Source organism: Borostomias antarcticus, assembly GCF_949987555.1.
Source record: "Borostomias antarcticus genome assembly, chromosome: 20".
NCBI lineage: Eukaryota > Metazoa > Chordata > Actinopteri > Stomiiformes > Stomiidae > Borostomias > Borostomias antarcticus.
Window position 1 is genome coordinate 18,252,551 of NC_140253.1, and position 21,018 is coordinate 18,273,568.

Below are 21,018 nucleotides of genomic sequence, written 5' to 3' on the forward strand. Positions count from 1 at the left end.
TGGATGTCATGTTTGTGCTTCCTTTCCGGGAGCTGAATTTGATTAGAAATGTCCGGTACAGTTTACTCCAACTGCTGAATGTTTTCCACCCAGAACTACACATGGAAGATGCAGAGCAACTTGCTGTCTCTAAAGCCACGTTCATCTTTGATGGTCTGGATGAGAGCAGACTGCCCCTAGACTTCAGAAAGAACCAGACCTGCTGTCATGTCACAGAGTCAACCTCAGTGGATGTGCTGCTGACCAACCTCATCCAGGGGAATCTGCTCCCCTCTGCTCTCCTCTGGATAACCTCCCGACCTGCAGCAGCCAATCAGATCCCTTCTGAGTGTGTTGACCGGGTGACAGAGGTACGAGGGTTCAATGATGCACAGAAGGAGGAGTACTTCATGAAGAGAATCAGTGATGAGAACCTGGCCAGAAGAATCATCTCACACATCAAGACATCAAGGAGCCTCTACATCATGTGCCACATACCAGTCTTCTCTTGGATTTCTTCCACAGTCCTTGAGCACATGCTGAGTACAGAGAAGCAAGGAGAGATGCCCAAGACCTTGACTGAGATGTACACACACTTCCTGCTCATTCAGACGAAGCTGAAGAACCAGAAGTATCAAGGGGAAATCAAGACCGACCAGGAGGAGCTCTTGAGGGCCGACAGGGAAGTTCTCCTGAAGCTGGCAAAGCTGGCGTTTGACCATCTGGAGAAGGGCAACCTCATGTTCTATGAAGAAGACCTGAAAGAGTGTGGCCTCGATGTCCAAGAGGCAGCAGTGTTCTCAGGGGTTTGCACAGCAATCTTCAAAGAAGAGTCAGTGCTTTTTCAGAGGGCAGTCTACTGCTTTGTGCATCTGAGCATTCAGGAGTTTTTCTCAGCTGTCTACATTTACCATTGTTACGCAACCAAGAACATGGAGGTACTGGAGCAGTTCTTTCAGGATGAGGAGTCTCTGGATGAGGAGCCTCTGGATGAGGAGCCTCTGGATGAGGAGCCTCTTGATGAGGAGCCTCTGGATGAGGAGTCTCTGGATGAGGAGTCTCTGGATGAGGAGTCTCTGGATGAACTGTCTCTGAATGAGCTGCTGCAGGGGGCGGTACACAAAGCTTTGCAGAGTGAGAACGGACACCTGGACCTTTTTGTCCGCTTCCTCCACGGCCTCTCTTTGGAGTCCAATCAGAGACTCTTACGAGGCCTGCTGCCTCAGATTGAGAGGAGTCCAGAGAGCATCCAGGAAACAAGCAGATTCCTCAAGAACAGGGGGGATGAGGAGAAGAACATCTCCCCAGAGAGGTGCATCAATCTCCTCCACTGCTTGATGGAGATGAATGACCATTCAGTTCAGCAGGACATCCAAGCTTACATGCAGAAGAAGACATCAACCGAACTGACTCCAATACAGTGCTCAGCGCTGGCCTACATGCTGCAGATGTCAGAGGGGGTTCTGGATGAGCTTGACCTGAACAAATACAACACATCACAGGAGGGGCTGAGGAGACTGATCCCAGCTGTGCAGGTCTGCAGAAAGGCTATGTAAGTATTCATCTTTCTATACAATTTGATCAATCTATTTAACCTTGTCTGTCCCATTGACCCAGAGGTATCTTCTGGAAGGGAGCCCTCCAAACAAAACATGATATAAAACTATAAACACAAAAATACAATTATAGATACAAAAATACAATAATGCATACAAAACATCATATACAAATGAATATAAAATACAGTATACAGAATGCACAGTGCTGAGTAAGGTGCTAAACACTTAATGAAAGCAATGATCAGAAAAGATCTGTCCTTTGAATTGGTCCCTGATCTGTCCTTTGAATTGTCCTAATGGACAAAGCTGCCTAATGGACAATTCAAAGCTGCCCTCCTTGTCTCTGTATGTGCACTCTAACCAGAAATGTGTTACAATTCCCTGTTACTAAAACCCCTTACCCCTTACTAAAACAGTTCCCTGTGTTTCTAAAACCCCTTACCCCTTACTAAAACAGTTCCCTGTGTTACTAAAACCCCTTACCCCTAACTAAAACAGTTCCCTGTGTTACTAAACCCCCTTACCCCTTACTAAAACAGTTCCCTGTGTTACTAAAACCCCTTACCCCTTACTAAAACAGTTCCCTGTGTTACTAAACCCCCTTACCCCTTACTAAAACAGTTCCCTGTGTTACTAAAACCCCTTACCCCTTACTAAAACAGTTCCCTGTGTTACTAAACCCCCTTACCCCTTACTAAAACAGTTCCCTGTGTTACTAAAACCCCTTACCCCTTACTAAAACAGTTCCCTGTGTTACTAAAACCCCTTACCCCTTACTAAAACAGTTCCCTGTGTTACTAAACCCCTTACCCCTTACTAAAACAGTTCCCTGTTACTAAAACCCCTTACCCCTTACTAAAACAGTTCCCTGTGTTATTAAAACCTCTTACCCCTTACTAAAACAGTTCCCTGTTACTAAAACCCCTTACCCCTTACTAAAACAGTTCCCTGTGTTACTAAAACCTCTTACCCCTTACTAAAACAGTTCCCTGTGTTACTAAAACCCCTTACCCCTTACTAAAACAGTTCCCTTTGTTACTAAACCCTCTTACCCCTTACTAAAACAGTTCCCTGTGTTACTAAAACCCCTTACCCCTTACTAAAACAGTTCCCTGTGTTACTAAACCCTCTTACCCCTTACTAAAACAGTTCCCTGTGTTACTAAAACCCCTTACCCCTTACTAAAACAGTTCCCTGTGTTACTAAACCCCTTACCCATTACTAAAACAGTTCCCTGTGTTACTAAAACCCCTTACCCCTTACTAAAACAGTTCCCTGAGTTACTAAAACCCCTTACCCCTTACTAAAACAGTTCCCTGTATTACTAAAACCCCTTACTAAAACAGTTCCCTGTTACTAAAACCCCATTGAAATGATCTCATCTTCACTACTGTGTCCCTCATCCATCTACAATATTCACTACAATTCTGAATTTATGACTGAATGAGCCACAATTAAGTTACAAACACAATTTACTATACATATAAAGAGTACTTGCCTATGCTCTACAGCATGATATTTTAGGCAGAGTACTTTTCTCGCCGTCGGCTAGAAATATTGATGTATGCTTCACGCAACTCCTTAACTCTTCATGTCATATAGGAATGCTGTCATATAGGAATGCTATCATATAGGAATGCTATGCTATCATATAGGAATGCTATCATGCTGTCATATAGGAATGCTATCATATAGGAATGCTATCATATAGGAATGCTGTCATATAGGAATGCTGTCATATAGGAATGCTTTCATATAGGAATGCTGTCATGCTATCATATAGGAATGCTATCATATAGGAATGCTGTCATATAGGAATGCTATCAGATAGGAATGCTTTCATATAGGAATGCTGTCATATAGGAATGCTGTCATGCTATCATATAGGAATGCTGTCATATAGGAATGCTGTCATACTATCATATAGGAATGCTATCATGCTATCATATAGGAATGCTGTCATATATGAATGCTATCATATAGGAATGCTATCATATAGGAATGCTATCGGTCAGTGTGTCATTAATGCCGTCCACCAGGAGAGCTGGAAAACACGTCTAGCCCGCTGACAACAGATTAAAGTTAAAGTCCCACTGATTGTCACACACCTGAGTGTGTGAAATTTGTTCTCCGCATTTGACCCATCTCCCGGGAGAGCAGTGAGCAGCAGCGGTGCCGCGCTCGGGAATCATTTGGTGATCTAACCCCCCAATTCCAAACCTTGATGCTGAGTGCCAAGCAGGGAGGCAATGGGTCCCATTTTTAGTCTTTGGTATGACCCGGCCGGGGATTGAACCCACAACCTCTCAGTCTCTGGGAGGACACTCTACCACTAGAATGAATGAATTCACTGAATGCCTCGCCCCGCTCTGTCAGGCCCACAGTTATTTACCTTTAGTCAGAGGAGGGAGGAAAGAACAAATATATAGAAGTATCAGACTCAAAATATATCCCAGCTACTGATGAGCCCCACACAATGCTCATTTAAGTTCTGTTATCATCCAAGGTTTTTTGGTTGAGTTGCCTACACAGCTTGAATGTTTACTCCCTGTCTAAAGCAGCACTTATCTTGTTAGCTGACACTATGTGGACTTCACCGTGTCAGCATCTGGGAGAGCTGTGTGGTAGTTTCTCAGTGCTCTCGTGTTCTCCCGTGCTCTGGGAGAGCTGTGTGGTAGTTTCTCAGTGCTCTCGTGTTCTCCCGTGCTCTGGGAGAGCTGTGTGGTAGTTTCTCAGTGCTCTCGTGTTCTCCCGTGCTCTGGGAGAGCTGTGTGGTAGTTTCTCAGTGCTCTCGTGTTCTCCCGTGCTCTGGGAGAGCTGTGTGGTAGTTTCTCAGTGCTCTCGTGTTCTCCCGTGCTCTGGGAGAGCTGTGTGGTAGTTTCTCAGTGCTCTCGTGTTCTCCCGTGCTCTGGGAGAGCTGTGTGGTAGTTTCTAAGTGCTCTCGTGTTCTCCCGTGCTCTGGGAGAGCTGTGTGGTAGTTTCTCAGTGCTCTCGTGTTCTCCCGTGCTCTGGGAGAGCTGTGTGGTAGTTTCTCAGTGCTCTCGTGTTCTCCTGTGCTCTGGGAGAGCTGTGTGGTAGTTTCTCAGTGCTCTCGTGTTCTCCCGTGCTCTGGGAGAGCTGTGTGGTAGTTTCTCAGTGCTCTCGTGTTCTCCCGTGCTCTGCTGCTCTGTTGTTGCGTGTGATCACGCGTGCACCTCGCTCTGCACGAATGCTCTTTACTGAGCTCTGTGTGTCTCCCCTATATGTTATGTGTAATGAGTTTTATTCAGTGAGGCATTCTTATGCCCATCTATTCTCTGATCTTCTAAAATAGATTTCCGGTCTTTAACTGGTCAGAACCAGCTGGAGCTGACCCCCCTATAACTTTTAAAAACTGCTACCTCAGCGCTTGGCATGTTTCCACCTCCTCACATTGCACCATACATACATCCAGTGAGGAGTAACACGTTAGAAAGTACCCGTGCGCAATGCATCAACAATCCCTCGCCTACACGGCTGGCAGCTCTGTCTATGGCTCTGACAACGGGAGCTCTCTGCCATGGAAACACCGACACTATTTCTCCCTCCTCAAGATCAAGGACTAAATACTGGTCAAGTGTAATCTATGTATAGAGGCCCATAAGGTGTGAACCTGAATCAGTTATTCTGAAAGCACAAATGCCATGGAAACAGGTATTTTTCCTACCCTCATTCCTCATTATTATTCTGGAAAAGGTGCAAATGCAGTCACCTCTGTCGTGGTGCAGCAAACTAGCCCAAACTAGCCTACTCCTGATTTCTCTAAATCGTATGCTACCAACGGACACATCACCTAGAAGCTGCGTCAGTTATCGATTCATATCATTGTGGATGGCCACAAGTTAAAAATGCCCTTTTTTGCAACATAGGACTTTCATTTCACTATTAATTTCATTTAGGCTCCTACACATGATTGAAAAGTGATCAGTAGTGACTATATTCTGTATTGGTCCATGTAGCCTACAGCATGCAGCGGGCTGAGAGCTGACTGTTCTATCATCCTCTAGGCCTGTACATCAACATTGAGATTAAAACCTGTAATTTGAGCTATGTGTTCATTTCCCCCATATCAAAATATAACATGCTGTATACTGTAACATGCTGTATACTGTAGGCTATCAAATTAAACGTTTGAGAAGCTTCTCCTCTTGAGGTTGGCTTATTAATTTGAAGGCTAGGAATGTTGTAGGTCACTGGCCAGAGATGAGGTAGCCTACGAGTTATTGAAAGCTGGGTACCCTTTATTAAGCCTTAGGCTACATGACATGTGTATATTAATGTGTATATTATACAAATCATATCATTAAGATTAACATGTCATTAAGGAACAAAAAGTCATACATGTTTACTTTGTAATTTCAGACTCTCTAGATGTGACCTCAACGAAGCCTCATATGAAGTGGTGGCCTCATCTCTCAGCTCAAACCCCTCCCACCTGAGAGAGTTAGACCTGAGTAACAATGACCTGCAGGATTCAGGAGTGAAGCTGCTCTCTGCTGGACTGGGGAGTCCACACTGCAAACTGGAGAAACTGAGGTCTGTATCCCTGAGCATATTCACATGTTAAATGATGGGATTTAAATGTCTAAGTAATTGTACATCTCTGTCCTTGAAGAGGGATGTTTTGAGCATCAACATTCAAGTTGAGAAATTATCTTTGGACTACAGTACATACAGTAGAGTTGACAAAATAGGGACTATCATCTCAAAGCTTACATACAGACATATACAGACTGTAGGTGGTGGGTGGGTCCTTTATTGAAGGAACAAAGACACAATCAAGATTAAATACAAATGTACATTGTGTACAAAATATACACAAATTCCCAATACACAAGTGCAAATAAACAATGTGTAAAACATGCCTAGGTGTACATGATGAAGTATCAAGTAGTAATTCTACAACGGAGAGTTTGGATACTTGATTCTGATTGGCTAGCAGCCGTGGTAAAATACTCTAACCCACGGCTGCGACCGCATAACAATTAGTTAATCATTGACGAGGCCATTGATAAAATCAAGGGGTAGGTTATGCTTTGCGTAGCAACCACTCGCAGCAACCTCACCTTTTTCGTATCCTATTACAATAACGCACTCATCAGTCCGACTCCAACACTTCCACACCCCTACCAGCAAAAATGAGTGCTCTGGAGAACTGTTTTAATAACTGCACCATGGCTGGAAATATTCAAATAAACGTGAACCACCCGAATTATGCCTCTATAGGCTCATGTGAACAAGGCCAACCCAAATAGGCGAGATAGCCTATGTTGCCTGGCAACCATTTAATTCAGAACTATAGCCTATCGCCGAAGATTTTGTAATCCTAAAATGATAAGAATGATCAGTAAATAAATGATTGAATGTTACTGCTGAGTGTTTTTTGTGAATATATATATGTAGTAACCGTTGTAGAAAAGCAATTGACCACTCGAGGCAGTGGGTTACAGGGGATTTTACCACAGCTATACTTCTAACAACGCCCCGTAGCTGTGGTAAAATCCCCTGTAATCCACTGCCTCTCGTGGTCAATTGCTTAAGTAGGCTATAGATGTTGGTAAATGTACATGTCCTGTCCAAAGAGCCTTAGCACCCACCAAGCTGACTCAGGTCCATAGTGTCCAGCCAATCAGGACGCTGATTGGATGCTGAGTATTCATTAGAGCATGGGTTCCCAAACTCCATCAATGTGGGCCTCCCCTCTGAAAACAGTGACACACCCACGCCCCCCCAACCCCCCAAATTTGTCCATTTTGCAAGGCAGCGTCAGCTAGCCCATAACGTTACACAGCTAAGTTAGCTCGGTGGCACCTGCTGCTAGTTAACGTTATGACGTTTTCGCACAATACATTCATGCCTGCGGGGGGAGGCTCTCTCTGCACTATCCACACATTTAGTATAATATTATAGTATCTCTCCCATTATTTATTTCAAATAAATAAAAATTCAAATTTTAAAATCACGTTTCATTCATAAAAACCATAGACATTTCAAAAAATAATGACATTTTTCCTTCTTTTTTTTCTAACCATCCCTCCGCGCCTCCCCTGACTTTCTTTGGGGCCCCCTGGGGGAGGCCCGCCTCACAGTTTGGGAATGCCTGCATTAGAGGAATGAAAAACCTGCTCATGACTAAAACATATTAGATGCAGCAGCACTCTCTCTCCTAGCTCCAGAATGAGTCAGTCTGTTTATAATTCAGTCTGAGAGAGGAAGACAATATAGCTGACATTCCTCCTTTTCACCACTAGTGTAGCAGTGTTTGTCAGAAAGCTGAAGTGAAGAGTGAAGTTACGCCCTTAGTCAGAATTTTTTTTTTGCCTGCCAATGCAAAAACGCTTTGTCAATGCACTGATTACTGGTGAAAATGTTTGCTAATACTTGTCCTTGTCTCCTCAGGCTGAGTGGATGCAGATTAACAGAGACATGCTGTTCTCTGCTGGCCTCAGCTCTCAGCTCAAACTCCTCCCACCTGAGAGAGTTAGACCTGAGTAACAATGACCTGCAGGATTCAGGAGTGAAGCTGCTCTCTGCTGGACTGGGGAGTCCACACTGCAAACTGGAGAAACTGAGGTCTGTATCCCTGAGCATATTCACATGTTAAATGATGGGATTTAAATGTCTAAGTAATTGTACATCTCTGTCCTTGAAGAGGGATGTTTTGAGCATCAACATTCAACTTGAGAAATTATCTTTGGACTACAGTACATACAGTAGAGTTGACAAAATAGGGACTATCATCTTAAAGCTTACATACAGGCATATACAGACTGTAGGTGGTGGGTGGGTCCTTTATTGAAGGAACAAAGACACAATCAAGATTAAATACAAATGTGGATTAGGTACAAAACAGGGGCGTTGCTAGGATCCCAAATCATTAGGGGTTGAGGGAAAAGCATCAGGGGCTGAAGTTTGGAGGCAGTGACACCTGTTCATTTTGTTTTGGGGGGGCCGCATATATTTAGGGGGCCCATTTGGGTTCGCCTCTATTCCTGTAGAAGAAATTTAAAATCCAGCGCGAGTCAAGTACATCCATGTAATGGCGGCGGACGGGGCACTGAGAATGCAGCTTCTAAAAAATCAGTTGTCACATGCACATGCACAGCGCGCAAGTGTTGCTCCAGCACAATGTGCGCATGCGTGCTGGAGCAAGTGAGGAAGCTATTTTGTTTCTAAAGACGTTTCTAAAGATCATATTACAGAGGCATGTGAAATACCACAACAAGCCCTCGCTCTATGTAAGCACAACTAGCGATTCATAAAGACAGATTGATGAAAACAACCGTTTCGTGGCAGAAAATAGATTTTTTAGAAGCTGCATTCTCAGTGCCCCGTCCGCCTCCATTACATGGATATACTGGCTCGCGCTGGATTTTAAATTTCTTCTACAGGCCTCCGAATTACACCAAAGTTATCTCGGTGAGTCAAACGTCTTATAATATGCCGTAAATAAGGTCCAGGTTGTCAAAAACGAGCATTCTCCTTTAAGTGGCATCAAAATGTACTCTTTAGTGTGAACTAAATCAACAACATCAGCCAATTCAAACAGAGGACATAACTTCTCTCTAGTATGCTTTGACTACTCTGAAGCTATCACTGACTTGGGACACCCAGGTGTTGGACCTCTCAGAACACCACAGAAGACAGGCTCACGTCCTCCACCTCCACAATGTCAACCTGCTGAAGTAGCAGTGGTTGTAACTGAACGTATCGACTCCTGTGTGTCACATGAGATGGTCACCTGAAACACAGATCATGATGAGAATGAATACATTCTGATGAACATAACCCATACAGCAGCATAGAAGCTCACATTCAATATAACAACATGAACATAACCCATACAGCAGCATAGAAGCTCACATTCAATATAACAACATGAAAATAACCCATACAGCAGCATAGAAGCTCACATTCAATATAACAACATGAACATAACCCATACAGCAGCATAGAAGCTCACATTCAATATAACAACATGAACATAACCCATACAGCAGCATAGAAGCTCACATTCAATATAACAACATGAACATAACCCATACAGCAGCATAGAAGCTCACATTCAATATAACAACATGAACATAACCCATACAGCAGGGATCTTGCTGGTGTTTATCTAACAAGCATGTCAGTCATATATTTTGGAGCACGGTTGTGGAGTGATTTATAAACCAGTAGAAGAATCTTGGAAGTCTATTCTGAAGCTGACGGGTAGCCAATGCAGAGCCTTCAGGACGGGTGTGATGTGAGCCCTCCGTCTGGATTTTGTAAGGACTCGTGCCGCGGTGTTTTGTATAATTTGCAGACGATTGATGGTTTTCTTTGGTAGGCCACAAAAGAGGGCATTGCAATAGTCCAGTCTGCTGGTTATAAATGCATGCATAAGTCTTTCAGTGTCGGCCTTTGAAAGGAAGGATTGCACTTTTGCCATGTTTCTTAAATGATAGAAAGATAGGCTAGTTATGTTATTGACATGAGATTCAAAGTTCAGATCAGAGTCGACTATGACACCTAGATTTCTAACCTGGTGTTTGGTGTTTAGTGCCAGTGTATTTAAATGTGTGTGTGTGACCTCAGACAGGTGAGGGGGAGGGCTCTGTATGACCCTGGTGACTTCAGACAGGTGAGGGGGAGGGCTCTGTATGACCCTGGTGACCTCAGACAGGTGAGGGGGAGGGCTCTGTATGACCCTGGTGACCTCAGACAGGTGAGGGGCAGGGCTCTGTATGACCCTGGTGACCTTAGACAGGTGAGGGGGAGGGCTCTGTATGACCCTGGTGACCTCAGACAGGTGAGGGGGAGGAGCCTGGTGACCTCAGACAGGTGAGGGGGAGGAGCCTGGTGACCTCAGACAGGTGAGGGGGAGGGCTCTGTATGAGGCATGTGTGAAGGCGAGGAACGTCGGGGTCTTGCAGGGGGTTGGGTTCCACCAGTGGCAGGGGGTTCTAGGTGGGGGGAGCAGTGTGAGGTTCAGGTGGCGGGTGCTGTATAAGCCCCCCATCCCTAAAAGGACAGGGGACTTGCAGTGGAGAGTCCTGCCCTGATGACCGAGCGCTTTCTGGCCGGGCTTGACCCCGGGGTGGGGGAGGGGGGCCCATACTGTGGTGAGGTGGAGACGGTGGTTCATGTGTTTTCTGTTTGTGCACGTCTTGTTCCTCTGTTTGTGCTGTTACAGCCCTCATGTGTGAGGTTGGGGTTTGTGTTTTCTAAGGAACTGTTTGTTTTGGGCCCACAGTACACGTGCAGGAGGAGGGCAAAGTGTGTTTTGCTCAATGTTGTGTTTGGGTGAGCTAAGTTGTCCATTTGGATTACAGGGAGGAATAAGGTGAGAGGGGCGGGGCCACGGACCAAGTCCAGGTGGTTAGGGGGAGGGTCTCTGCTTCTTAGGGTAGAATACACCTATTTTGTGATCAATAACAATGTGGCTGAGTTTGAGAGGGTGTGGGGTCTGGGGGTGGCAATTTGTACGGTGGGGGCAGATGGGTTTGATGTTTGATTGTGAGCTGATGCTGTTCTGTGCTACTGTGGGGGGGGGGGGTGTTTAATGTTTTGTAAGGATGTCTCATTAAAGAGCATCAAAAGTCAAAGTCTATGTTCCTCCTCTCTCTCCTCTTCTCTCTCTTCCTCCTCTCTCTCTCCTCCTCTCTCTCTCTCCTCTTCTATCTGTTCCTCCTCTTCTCTCTCTCCTCTTCTCTCTCTCCTCTTCTCTCTCTCCTCTTCTCTCTCTCCTCTTCTCTCTGTCCCTCCTCTCTCTCTCCTCTTCTCTCTCTCCTCTTCTCTCTCTCCTCTTCTCTCTGTCCCTCCTCTCTCTCTCCTCTTCTCTCTCTCCTCTTCTCTCTGTCCCTCCTCTCTCTCTCCTCTTCTCTCTCTCCTCTTCTCTCTGTCCCTCCTCTCTCTCTCCTCTTCTCTGCTCCTCCTCTCTCTCTCCTCTTCTCTGCTCCTCCTCTCTCTCCTCTTCTCTCTATTCCTCCTCTCTCTCTCCTCTTCTCTGCTCCTCCTCTCTCTCTCTCTCTTCTCTCTGCTCCTCCTCTCTCTCTCCTCTTCTCTGCTCCTCCTCTCTCTCTCTCTTCTCTCTGCTCCTCCTCTCTCTCTCTCTCTTCTCTCTGCTCCTCCTCTCTCTATCTCTCCTCTCTCTCCTAGCTCCAGAAGGAGTCAGTCTGTTTATAATTCAGTCTGAGAGAGGAAGACAATACAGCTGACATTCCTCCTTTTCACCACTAGTGTAGCAGTGTTTGTTTGTAGAATAAATGTCATCTTTGTCACAGTTAGCAGTTAATTATACAGAAAGCAAAGCTACTATCACAGAAGACTCAGGACTGAAGTTACCCTTTTCTAGACTTTATTAGTCTGACAATGTGTTTATCCAATGCAAACACACTTTGTTAATGTACTGATTGCTGATGAAAATGTTTGCTAATAACGTTACTGTTCTGGGTTCAACATCTGTCCGTTGTGGTCATATAAAGGAATCGAGCAGAATACTGATGTATATCCTATGTATACAGATCTTAACAGACAGTTGGATTACCTGAAGCCATAAATCACGTGGGTTTATTAATCAATAAGCATATAGTGTTACAAAACAATAGCCCAGATACAATAACTAGGCTGAGTACAATTATTACATTGTTATGCCAATTGTTACAATATCGAGTTGTTGTCGAAGGAGAAGTGGAAGTAGAAGCCAGGAAATTAGAGAAGAATGTAGCATGAAGAATGCAGTATTATGGTACAGCTGTTGAGCAGCTTAAGGGGCTAGCAAGCTAGCATGTTAACAGGTTACAAGGCTAGGAGGCTAAGAAGCTAAGCTGCCCTCGGCTAAGCAGCCCGGCGGTTCTTAAATACACTCTACCAGGGGGGGCGTCATGTGACATCTCAGATTATGGTGATAGGCTGCAATGGTACAGTGATCTAGTCATTTGTCGATCAGCCAGGTCAAGATTAGCCCGTTGCTAGGGGACCGGACATTCTAGATGTCTCCGATGTCTGATTACCCAGTTCTAGCAGCTGCTGTTTACTCTTACAGAAGAACTGGTCAGCAGAGGACCTTCCTTCACCTTCTCTGCCCTCAGACTGTGTATGGCCTAGGCAAAAGGTTATCAGAGTTCACTGTGGCCTAAACTGAGTATATGGAAAACAACACAAAGGTGAAGTTTCTGCTTCTTCAATACCACTGCAATAACTGATTATTAGTCAGATCAATTAAATCGTTATAGCTCATTTCATATACAAAGACAACACAATATGCTTTACAGAAAGGGGGAGAGGATGTAGCCTACATGTAGCCTACTGATCCTACCCCTAATTATGTGGCAGACTGCATGGGGAGCGCAGCGACTCAACATAATCAATGAGTTTGGAGAGAGAGAGGGTCGTGCACCAAGACTCTGTGAGCGCACAGCGGACGAGGGCTAGCCAGAGACTAACAGGTCATGCAGTCAATAGATCTAGTTTTGATATTGTAATGCCCTCTGGTTATAGTAGAATATCTCTACTGGAGCTGTTTAATCCAGGAATGTGATGAATTTGATCATGTCAGAGTTGCTCAGAGCTTAGCTGGACTGGCTCAGAAGAAATGCATTTATCCTACAGCTTGACCGTAGCAAGCGAGCTAGACAGCCACAGGAGGAACTGGACTGCCCTTCCCCCTTCCCAATGCTGTTTATATTCAAATACACTTGATGAGCTGGGGGGAGGATTCAACCAACGCCAACAGACATCAACAAATACATTTCCATCCCTGTTTGTCTTCCATGTCTGGTGCGCATTCTCTGCTTTTAAAGTAATATTGCATCCAAGTTCTAATTGTAATCTCTATCTGCGCTGCTGGGATAACTATATTATAGCCTATTATTACTAGGCTACTGTTCACCTTATTATTTATTTATCTAGGTACAGGTAAGAGACGAATGGTTGTAAACCATGAATATAGTATATTGGAATTAATTTAAACAAGTGCATTTGTATTCCATTTTCAAGTATTGCTGATTTCCCGTTCCTATAGGAACAAAGTAGCCTACATTTAGTTGAATTGTTATAGAACCCATGCCTGCATGGCAATAAAATAACATACTGAATTACCTTCTTTTGGAAGTAGGGTAGCCTACTTCTTTAAACGTTAGTCGAAGCTTGTTTAATACGTTATTTGACTGTCTACTATGGTCAGCCATCCGGTAAATGTCGGTCAAGCTGTAGGCTAAATGCATTTCTTCTGAGCCAGTCCCGCTAAGAGCAGCTCTGATCAAATTCATAGCATAGACTACCGCATTATAGTGATACAGTATTTATTCATTGTATATTTAATGTCTTTGTATGCTTGCCAACATTGAAATGAGGTCCCCCGATGATAATAGGCCATTGTTAATCCAAGTGTTCATAATCACAATGATAGTGAGTATACTCGTTATAAAGGCTAATAGCGATTGAGTCAAATTCACATTTGAGTGCTCGGCGGTTGTCTTTTAGGCCTAGCCTATTGATTAACAGATACATTCACACTAGCTCATTTGTGTCAAAATACAGTATCCCACATCAGCATGGTGGCTTGTAGAGTCTCTTGCCTTTAGCATACAGGCTTACCTCAGCTCATTCACTTCATCATTCATTGTAAACTAGGAGTGAAATCTCAGTGTGTGGTTATGTGTTATTTGTTGATACTTTCTTGATGAATTACGGTTTATATATATAAATGTGATTCCTTCCTCCCTGTTTGGGGGATAAACTCAATTCAAATGCAGACTGCCCATTGGAGTTGATTAGGCCCCATCAACAGTACTGTTTGTTCTATCATCAGGTTGTTTTAACAGGTTTTGAGGGAGATTTGAATAGTGGGTCCAAACTAGCGTGGGGGCATGGAGACGGGAACAGGACCATTAGGCTACGCTATTGACAACAATGATGGGCTAATAGAAGTGTTAGGCTGTTGATTTAAACAGTCATGTCAGTGCTTACTGCTATGAGATTAATATAGAATGAATAGCCTATAGAATAACCCCATTCAAAAAAAAGGTTTGTTCCAATAACCACTGGCCTAGTGAATCTGTTGCTCGCTCTTTTTTTGCTCCCCACTTGACATCGCTCATCTTTCGGTAAACAGATAAATTCACATTTGTGTCAAAATCCAGTATCTCACATCAGCATGGTCGCTTATAGAGTCTCTTTCCTATGGACACACTAGGCCTCCCTCAGCTCATTCATTCAATTCATCATTCAACCAATCAGTCTCTCTTCTGCATTCCACAATAGAATCACAAGTTCACATCACCATAGGATGCTTTCTCAATTGTTATACATGTACATACATTGTGCAGCTCAAATGTTATGTAATTATAGTTTATATATAGGCTAGTTATAGTTTCGCAGAATAGGCTACATTCCAGCTAAAGTTACCAGTCTCTCAACAGTATTGTCACACGCTCTGCTGCCACTAGTTGCTTCTTGATCAACGATGCCTCCTGGTGGTTAGTGTGCAACACTGCATGAAAACACGTTGGTGGATCCCGCCACTGTGCTGACACCACGGTGCCGCCGCGTTTTGTGAGTTCCAACATCAGAGGCTCAGGCACTGTCCATGTCCTGTCCAAAGAGCCTTAGCACCCTCCAAGCTGACTCAGGTCCATAGTGTCCAGCCAATCAGGAAAGGCCTTACATACATTTCTATGGATGCTGAGTATTCATTAGAGGAATTAAAAACCTGCTCATGACTAAAACATATTAGATGCAGCAGCACTCTCTCTCCTAGCTCCAGAATGAGTCACTCTGTTTATAATTCAGTCTGAGAGAGGAAGACAATACAGCTGACATTCCTCCTTTTCACCACTAGTGTAGCAGTGTTTGTTTGTAGAATAAATGTCATCTTTGTCACAGTTAAATTATACAGAAAGCAAAGCTACTATCACAGAAGACTGAAGTGAAGAGTGAAGTTACCCGTTTCTGTACTTTATTAGTCTGAAAATGTGTTTTGCCAATGAAAACACGCTTTCTCAAAGCACTGATTACTGGTGAAAATATTTGCTAATACTTGTCCTTGTCTCCTCAGGCTGAGTGGATGCAGATTAACAGGGACATGCTGTTCTCTGCTGGCCTCATCTCTCAGCTCAAACCCCTCCCACCTGAGAGAGTTAGACCTGAGTAACAATGACCTGCAGGATTCAGGAGTGAAGCTGCTCTCTGCTGGACTGGGGAGTCCACACTGCAAACTGGAGAAACTGAGGTCTGTATCCCTTGTTACGCACACCCCTAATAGGAGAGGCCAAATGTGGTGGAACCCAGAGAACAGAGACAGAGGCCAGGAGATGATATAACAAGGATTTAATAGTTAAGGTATCTAATAATAAAGTAGCCTATAATTAATAGTAGGCTATATACACAACGACAATAACCCTAATCTAACTAGTGGGGAAAAACGGTGTATAGTGTCTAGGCGAAATGTTATGGAGTGTGTAATTATACTATGTGTGTGTGCGTGTATGAGGTCTGGGTGTTGGTTATGTGCTGCGATACTACCTAAGCTAAAGAGCAACGTCCGTGATCCAAGGGGGTAATCGAGGGTAGTCCAGAGGTCAAGCCAGGGAGATCAGTCCAAGAAGGGAAAAAACAAGGGGGCAAAAAATACGAGGTCCGGGTGGGAACGGGTTCAGGAGACACAGGAGGGAGCGGGTCCAGGAGACACAGGAGAGGGAACGGGTCCAGGAGACACAGGAGAGGGAACGGGTCCAGGAGGCACAGGAGAGGGAACGGGTCCAGGAGACACAGGAGAGGGAACGGGTCCAGGAGGCACAGGGGGTCGGAGGGAGCCGTACAGCTTATTACGTTCAAGCGTCGGGTCTCTGTCTGCAGCAGCGTTATATAGGTGGCTGTCCTGATGGTGATTGGAAGCAGCTGGGCTGATGATAATCGCCAACACCTGAGCAGCTAGCAGAGCAGAGACCCGGCCCGCTCAATCCGGCAGGGATGAGGCGCCGGAACGAGGCTGACGGGGGCGTGCCCGACGGGGAGGCATAACAGTACCCCTCCCCTCAGGGGAGGCACCGGACGACGGACCCGGGGCCCCAGGGTTGGCCCGGTAGAAATCGTCCAACAAGGACGGGTCGGCGAGGTAGGACGCCGGCACCCAACTCCGGTCCTCGGGCCCGTAGCCCACCCAGTCCACGAGGTACTGAAATCCGCGACCCCGGCGGCGGACCTCAAGCAGCCTGCGAACTGGCCACACAGGGTCCCCATCAGCCAGGATACGAGGCGGCGGCGGAGCCGGGCTGGGGGGAGACAAAGAGCTGGCGGCCACAGGTTTCAGCTGGGAGACATGGAACACGGGGTGGATCTTGAGAGAGGGAGGAAGAACCAAACGTACCGCCGTGGGGTTGATGATGCGGTCCACCGGATAGGGACCGACGTAACGGGGGTTTAGTTTCCGGGTGGAGGTTCGGGAGGTCTGGAGGGGCAGGTCCCGGGCCAACAGCCAAACCCTCTGACCAGGCTGGTAGTCAGGGGCCGGCACCCTCCGCCGGTTAGCGCTCCGCCGGGCGCGCTCGGTGGCACGGAGCAGCGCAGCCCTGGCGGTCCTCCAGACGTTACGGCACCGGCGGAGATGGGCCCTGGTGGTTGGGACCGCCACCTCCAGCTCCTGTTGGGGAAACAGAGGGGGTTGGTATCCAAGTGAACACTGAAACGGGGACATACCGGTGGCGGCGCTCTCCATGGAGTTCAGGGAGTACTCCACCCACGGCAGGTACTTCGCCCAGGAGGATGGGTTGTTGGCGGTGACACAGCGGAGGGCGGCTTCCAGAGCCTGGTTGGCACGCTCAGCCTGCCCGTTAGACTGCGGGTGGTATCCGGAGGTGAGGCTGGCGGTAGCCCCAATGCCCCTGCAGAAAGCCTGCCAGACTTTAGAGACAAACTGGGGGCCCCGATCTGAAACCACATCCGAGGGGATCCCGTGGAGGCGGACGACGTGGAGGGTCAGGAGGTCTGCAGTTTCGGCCGCTGTGGGCAGCTTAGGGAGGGGAACAAAGTGGACCGCCTTGGAGAAACGGTCCACGATGGTCAGAATTGTGTCGCACCCCTGGGAGACTGGGAGCCCAGTGACAAAGTCCAGAGCTATATGGGACCACGGTCGACTGGGTACCGGGAGAGGCTGCAGGAGACCTGCAGGAGGCCGATGGGAGGCCTTACTCCGGGCGCAAATGGTGCAGGCGGCAACAAACTCCTTGGTGTCGCCCCTGAGAGTAGGCCACCAGAACCTCCTACTGACGAATTCTGCAGTCCGCCGCTCGCCGGGGTGGCACGCGAAACGACTGGAGTGACCCCACTCCAACACCCTTGCCCGGACAGCTGTGGGAACAAACAGACGGTTACGTGGTCCGGTTCCCGGGTCCGGTTCAGCCCGCTGCGCCTGTTTCACTACTGCCTCGATGCCCCAGGTTACGACACCCACCACCTGGGAAGGGGACAGGATGGTATCCCCACCCTCCGAGACATCCGAATCCTCCCTGGGAAACTGGCGGGAGAGAGCATCAGCTCTGATGTTTTTGGAGCCTGGACGGTAGGTTAGCGTGAAGTCAAAACGGCTAAAAAAGAGAGCCCAGCGGGCTTGTCGGGAGTTGAGCCTCTTGGCTGACCCAAGGTAGGCTAGGTTCTTGTGGTCCGACCACACCAAAAACGGCAGTTTGGCTCCCTCAAGCCAGTGTCTCCACTCCCTCAGGGCCTCGTGAACCGCCAGAAGCTCCTTATTGCCCACGTCGTAGTTCTTAGCCGCAGGTTCGTAGCGCCGGGAGAAGTAGGCGCACGGGTGTATTCTCTGGTCCTCCCCAGACCGCTGAGAGAGGACACCCCCGATACCAGTGTCCGAGGCGTCTACCTCCACAATGAACTGTCTCTCAGGGTCGGGGTGGATCAGCACTGGAGCGGTAGAGAACAGATGCTTGAGTTGGGCGAAAGCAGCCTCAGCAGCAGGGTTCCAGCAGAAAGGCCGCGAGGTGGAAGTAAGCGCGGTGAGTGGCGCTGCGACCTGGCTGAACCCCTTGATGAACCGCCTCACAAAGCCCGCGAACCCCAAGAAGCGCCTCAGTTGGGTCCGGTCCGTGGGTTGTGGCCATTCCACGACGGCTTTGACCTTGGCTGGGTCTGCGCGCATCTGTCCGTCCTCCACCACATTGCCCAGGTAGGTGACAGAGCTGGTGTGGAACACACACTTCTCTCCCTTCACGTACAGCCTGTTCTCTAGGAGTCTTTGCAGGACAAGACGGACGTGCTGGTGGTGCTCCTCCATGGACTGCGAAAAAATAAGAATATCATCTAAATATACTACAACAAAAATGTTTAACATATCTCGTAGGACATCATTAACCAGGGCCTGGAATATGGCAGGAGCATTGGATAGGCCAAAAGGCATTACAAGGTATTCGAAATGGCCAAGGTGAGTATTAAAAGCGGTCTTCCACTCGTCCCCCTCCCTGATACGGACGAGATGGTAGGCATTGCGGAGGTCCAGCTTAGTGAACACCTTGGCATGGGTGAGGGGTTCGAAGGTGGAGCTAATGAGTGGAAGGGGGTATCTGTTCTTAACAGAAATGTCATTGAGAGCCCGGAAATCAATGCAGGGCCTAAGCCCGCCGTCCTTTTTAGACACAAAGAAAAATCCTGCCGCGAGAGGAGAGGAGGAGGGCTTGATTATACCCGAGTTTAGGGACTCCGTGATATAATTCCTCATTGCCTCTTTCTCCGGGAGTGAGAGGTTGTATAACCGTCCTTTAGGCAGGGTGGCCCCAGGAAGGAGGTCTATAGGGCAGTCATACGGGCGATGGGGTGGCAGAGAGAGCGCCTCGTCTTTACTGAACACCTGGGCCAGGTCGTGGTAGGTGGAGGGAATTCCAGTGAGGTCTGGAGGGGTTAGTCTAGGCTTGGGGTCGCTAGAGGGAGACAGGGCGGAGCGAAGACAGGAGGCGTAGCATGTAGCCCTCCAGCCTAGGATCTGGCCTGAAGCCCAGGAGATGTGGGGTTCATGCTTCTCAAGCCAGGGTCTTCCCAGCACCAGGGGCGTTGTGGGGGCCTGAAGAACAAAAAAACGAATATTTTCAGTGTGATTCCCAGAGAGGGTGAGTGAGATCAGATCAGTGGTGTGAGATATGGTTCCTAGGGAATGACCATCTATGGCCCTGGGCATGATGGGTCGGTCTAGGGGAACTAAAGGGATGCCCGCCTGGCGGGCTAAGTTTTCATCTATAAGACAACCATCTGCCCCTGAGTCTATTAGAGCGCTGACAGAAAGGGTGTCCTTGCCCCAGGTGAGGGTAGCAGGGAAAAGGCGGCTAGGAGTGACCTGGGGCTGAGAAAAAGAGGCTTTGCTCACCAGTATGCCCCCTACTAGTGAGCTGAATCTTTTGGCCGGATGGGACACGCACGGATGAAGTGCCCCTCTTTACCGCAGTACAGGCATTGTTTGTTGTTAAGCCTCCGGTCTCGCTCCTCCCGCGAGAGCCGAGAGCGGCCGATTTCCATCGGTTCTCCAGACCCGGATGTAGCCGCGAGAGGAGGCAGCGTGGACTGAGATGGGGGCGGGGTTGTTCCTGCGTGACGAGGAGCGGGGCGCGTGACAGCTCGCTGAGCCCGGTCGGTTCGTCGTACCTGGAGGCGTGCATCCATCCTAAGGGCCAGTGTGATAAGTTCGTTTAGGGTTCCGGGATCATCGCGCACCAAAAGGTCTTTGATGGAGTCATTTAATCCCTTATGAAAAATATTGAGGAGAGCTCCGTCATTCCAGCCAGTCTCCGTGGCTAGAGTACGAAACTCGACCATATACTCAGCTACTGAGCGCGAACCCTGGGATATGGCTAGCAAGCGGCTGGCTACGTCCTGCCCGTCCTGGGGGTGGTCGAACACGAACCGGAACTCAGTCTTAAAAAGGGAGTAGTCCGTGGAGTAGGATATACTGCTCCCGACCGCGGCTATGGCCCAATTGAGAGCCTTGTCGGCTAGTAGTGACATAATAAACGCTATCTTGGCCCCATCGGAGGAGTATTTGGACGGCTGGTGCGTAAACATTAATCCACACTGGGTTAGGAAACCCCGACACTGGTTAAAATCACCATGAAACGGAGCGGGACTTACTAAACTGGGCTCCGAGCGAGCGACTGGAGGAATGGGCAAAACGGGGTTTGCAGGATCGACCGAGGGATTAGCCATCTGCCCTGGTATGGAACTAGTGAATGGTCTGCTGCCAGCGGCGATGACGTCCAGAGAACGCTGGATGGAGGCAAGAACCCCGGACAAGGCGTCCACCTTTGCCTCGAGGCTGTTTACAGACCCGACGGTGGCTCGGGTGGTGTTCTCCAGAACGGCTATCTGACTTTGGACCGTGGGGAAGGCTTTCTGGAGCTCGGCCTGCAGACTGGTGAGCTGCGCCGCATGGCTAGTTATCTCTCTGCGTAAATCGACTACCAGAGGGAGGACCCCTGCCCCTGTT

The 21,018-nt window shown here is 47.6% G+C and overlaps 1 protein-coding gene across 1 annotated transcript in view; it reads left to right on the plus strand.

Annotated features, from left to right (window-relative positions):
* LOC311322623 (uncharacterized protein) overlaps positions 1-21,018 on the plus strand; it is a gene marked incomplete at its 3' end in the record, with an annotated part of 312,133 nt that overhangs the window by 10,986 nt on the left and 280,129 nt on the right. The window contains exons 7-10 of the mRNA XM_084454703.1: positions 1-1,531; positions 5,919-6,092; positions 7,956-8,129; positions 15,598-15,771. The exon at positions 1-1,531 is cut by the window's left edge and continues 432 nt beyond it. Coding sequence (XP_084310829.1) covers positions 1-1,531; positions 5,919-6,092; positions 7,956-8,129; positions 15,598-15,771 — 2,053 coding nt within the window. The remainder of the gene's footprint in view (positions 1,532-5,918; positions 6,093-7,955; positions 8,130-15,597; positions 15,772-21,018) is intronic.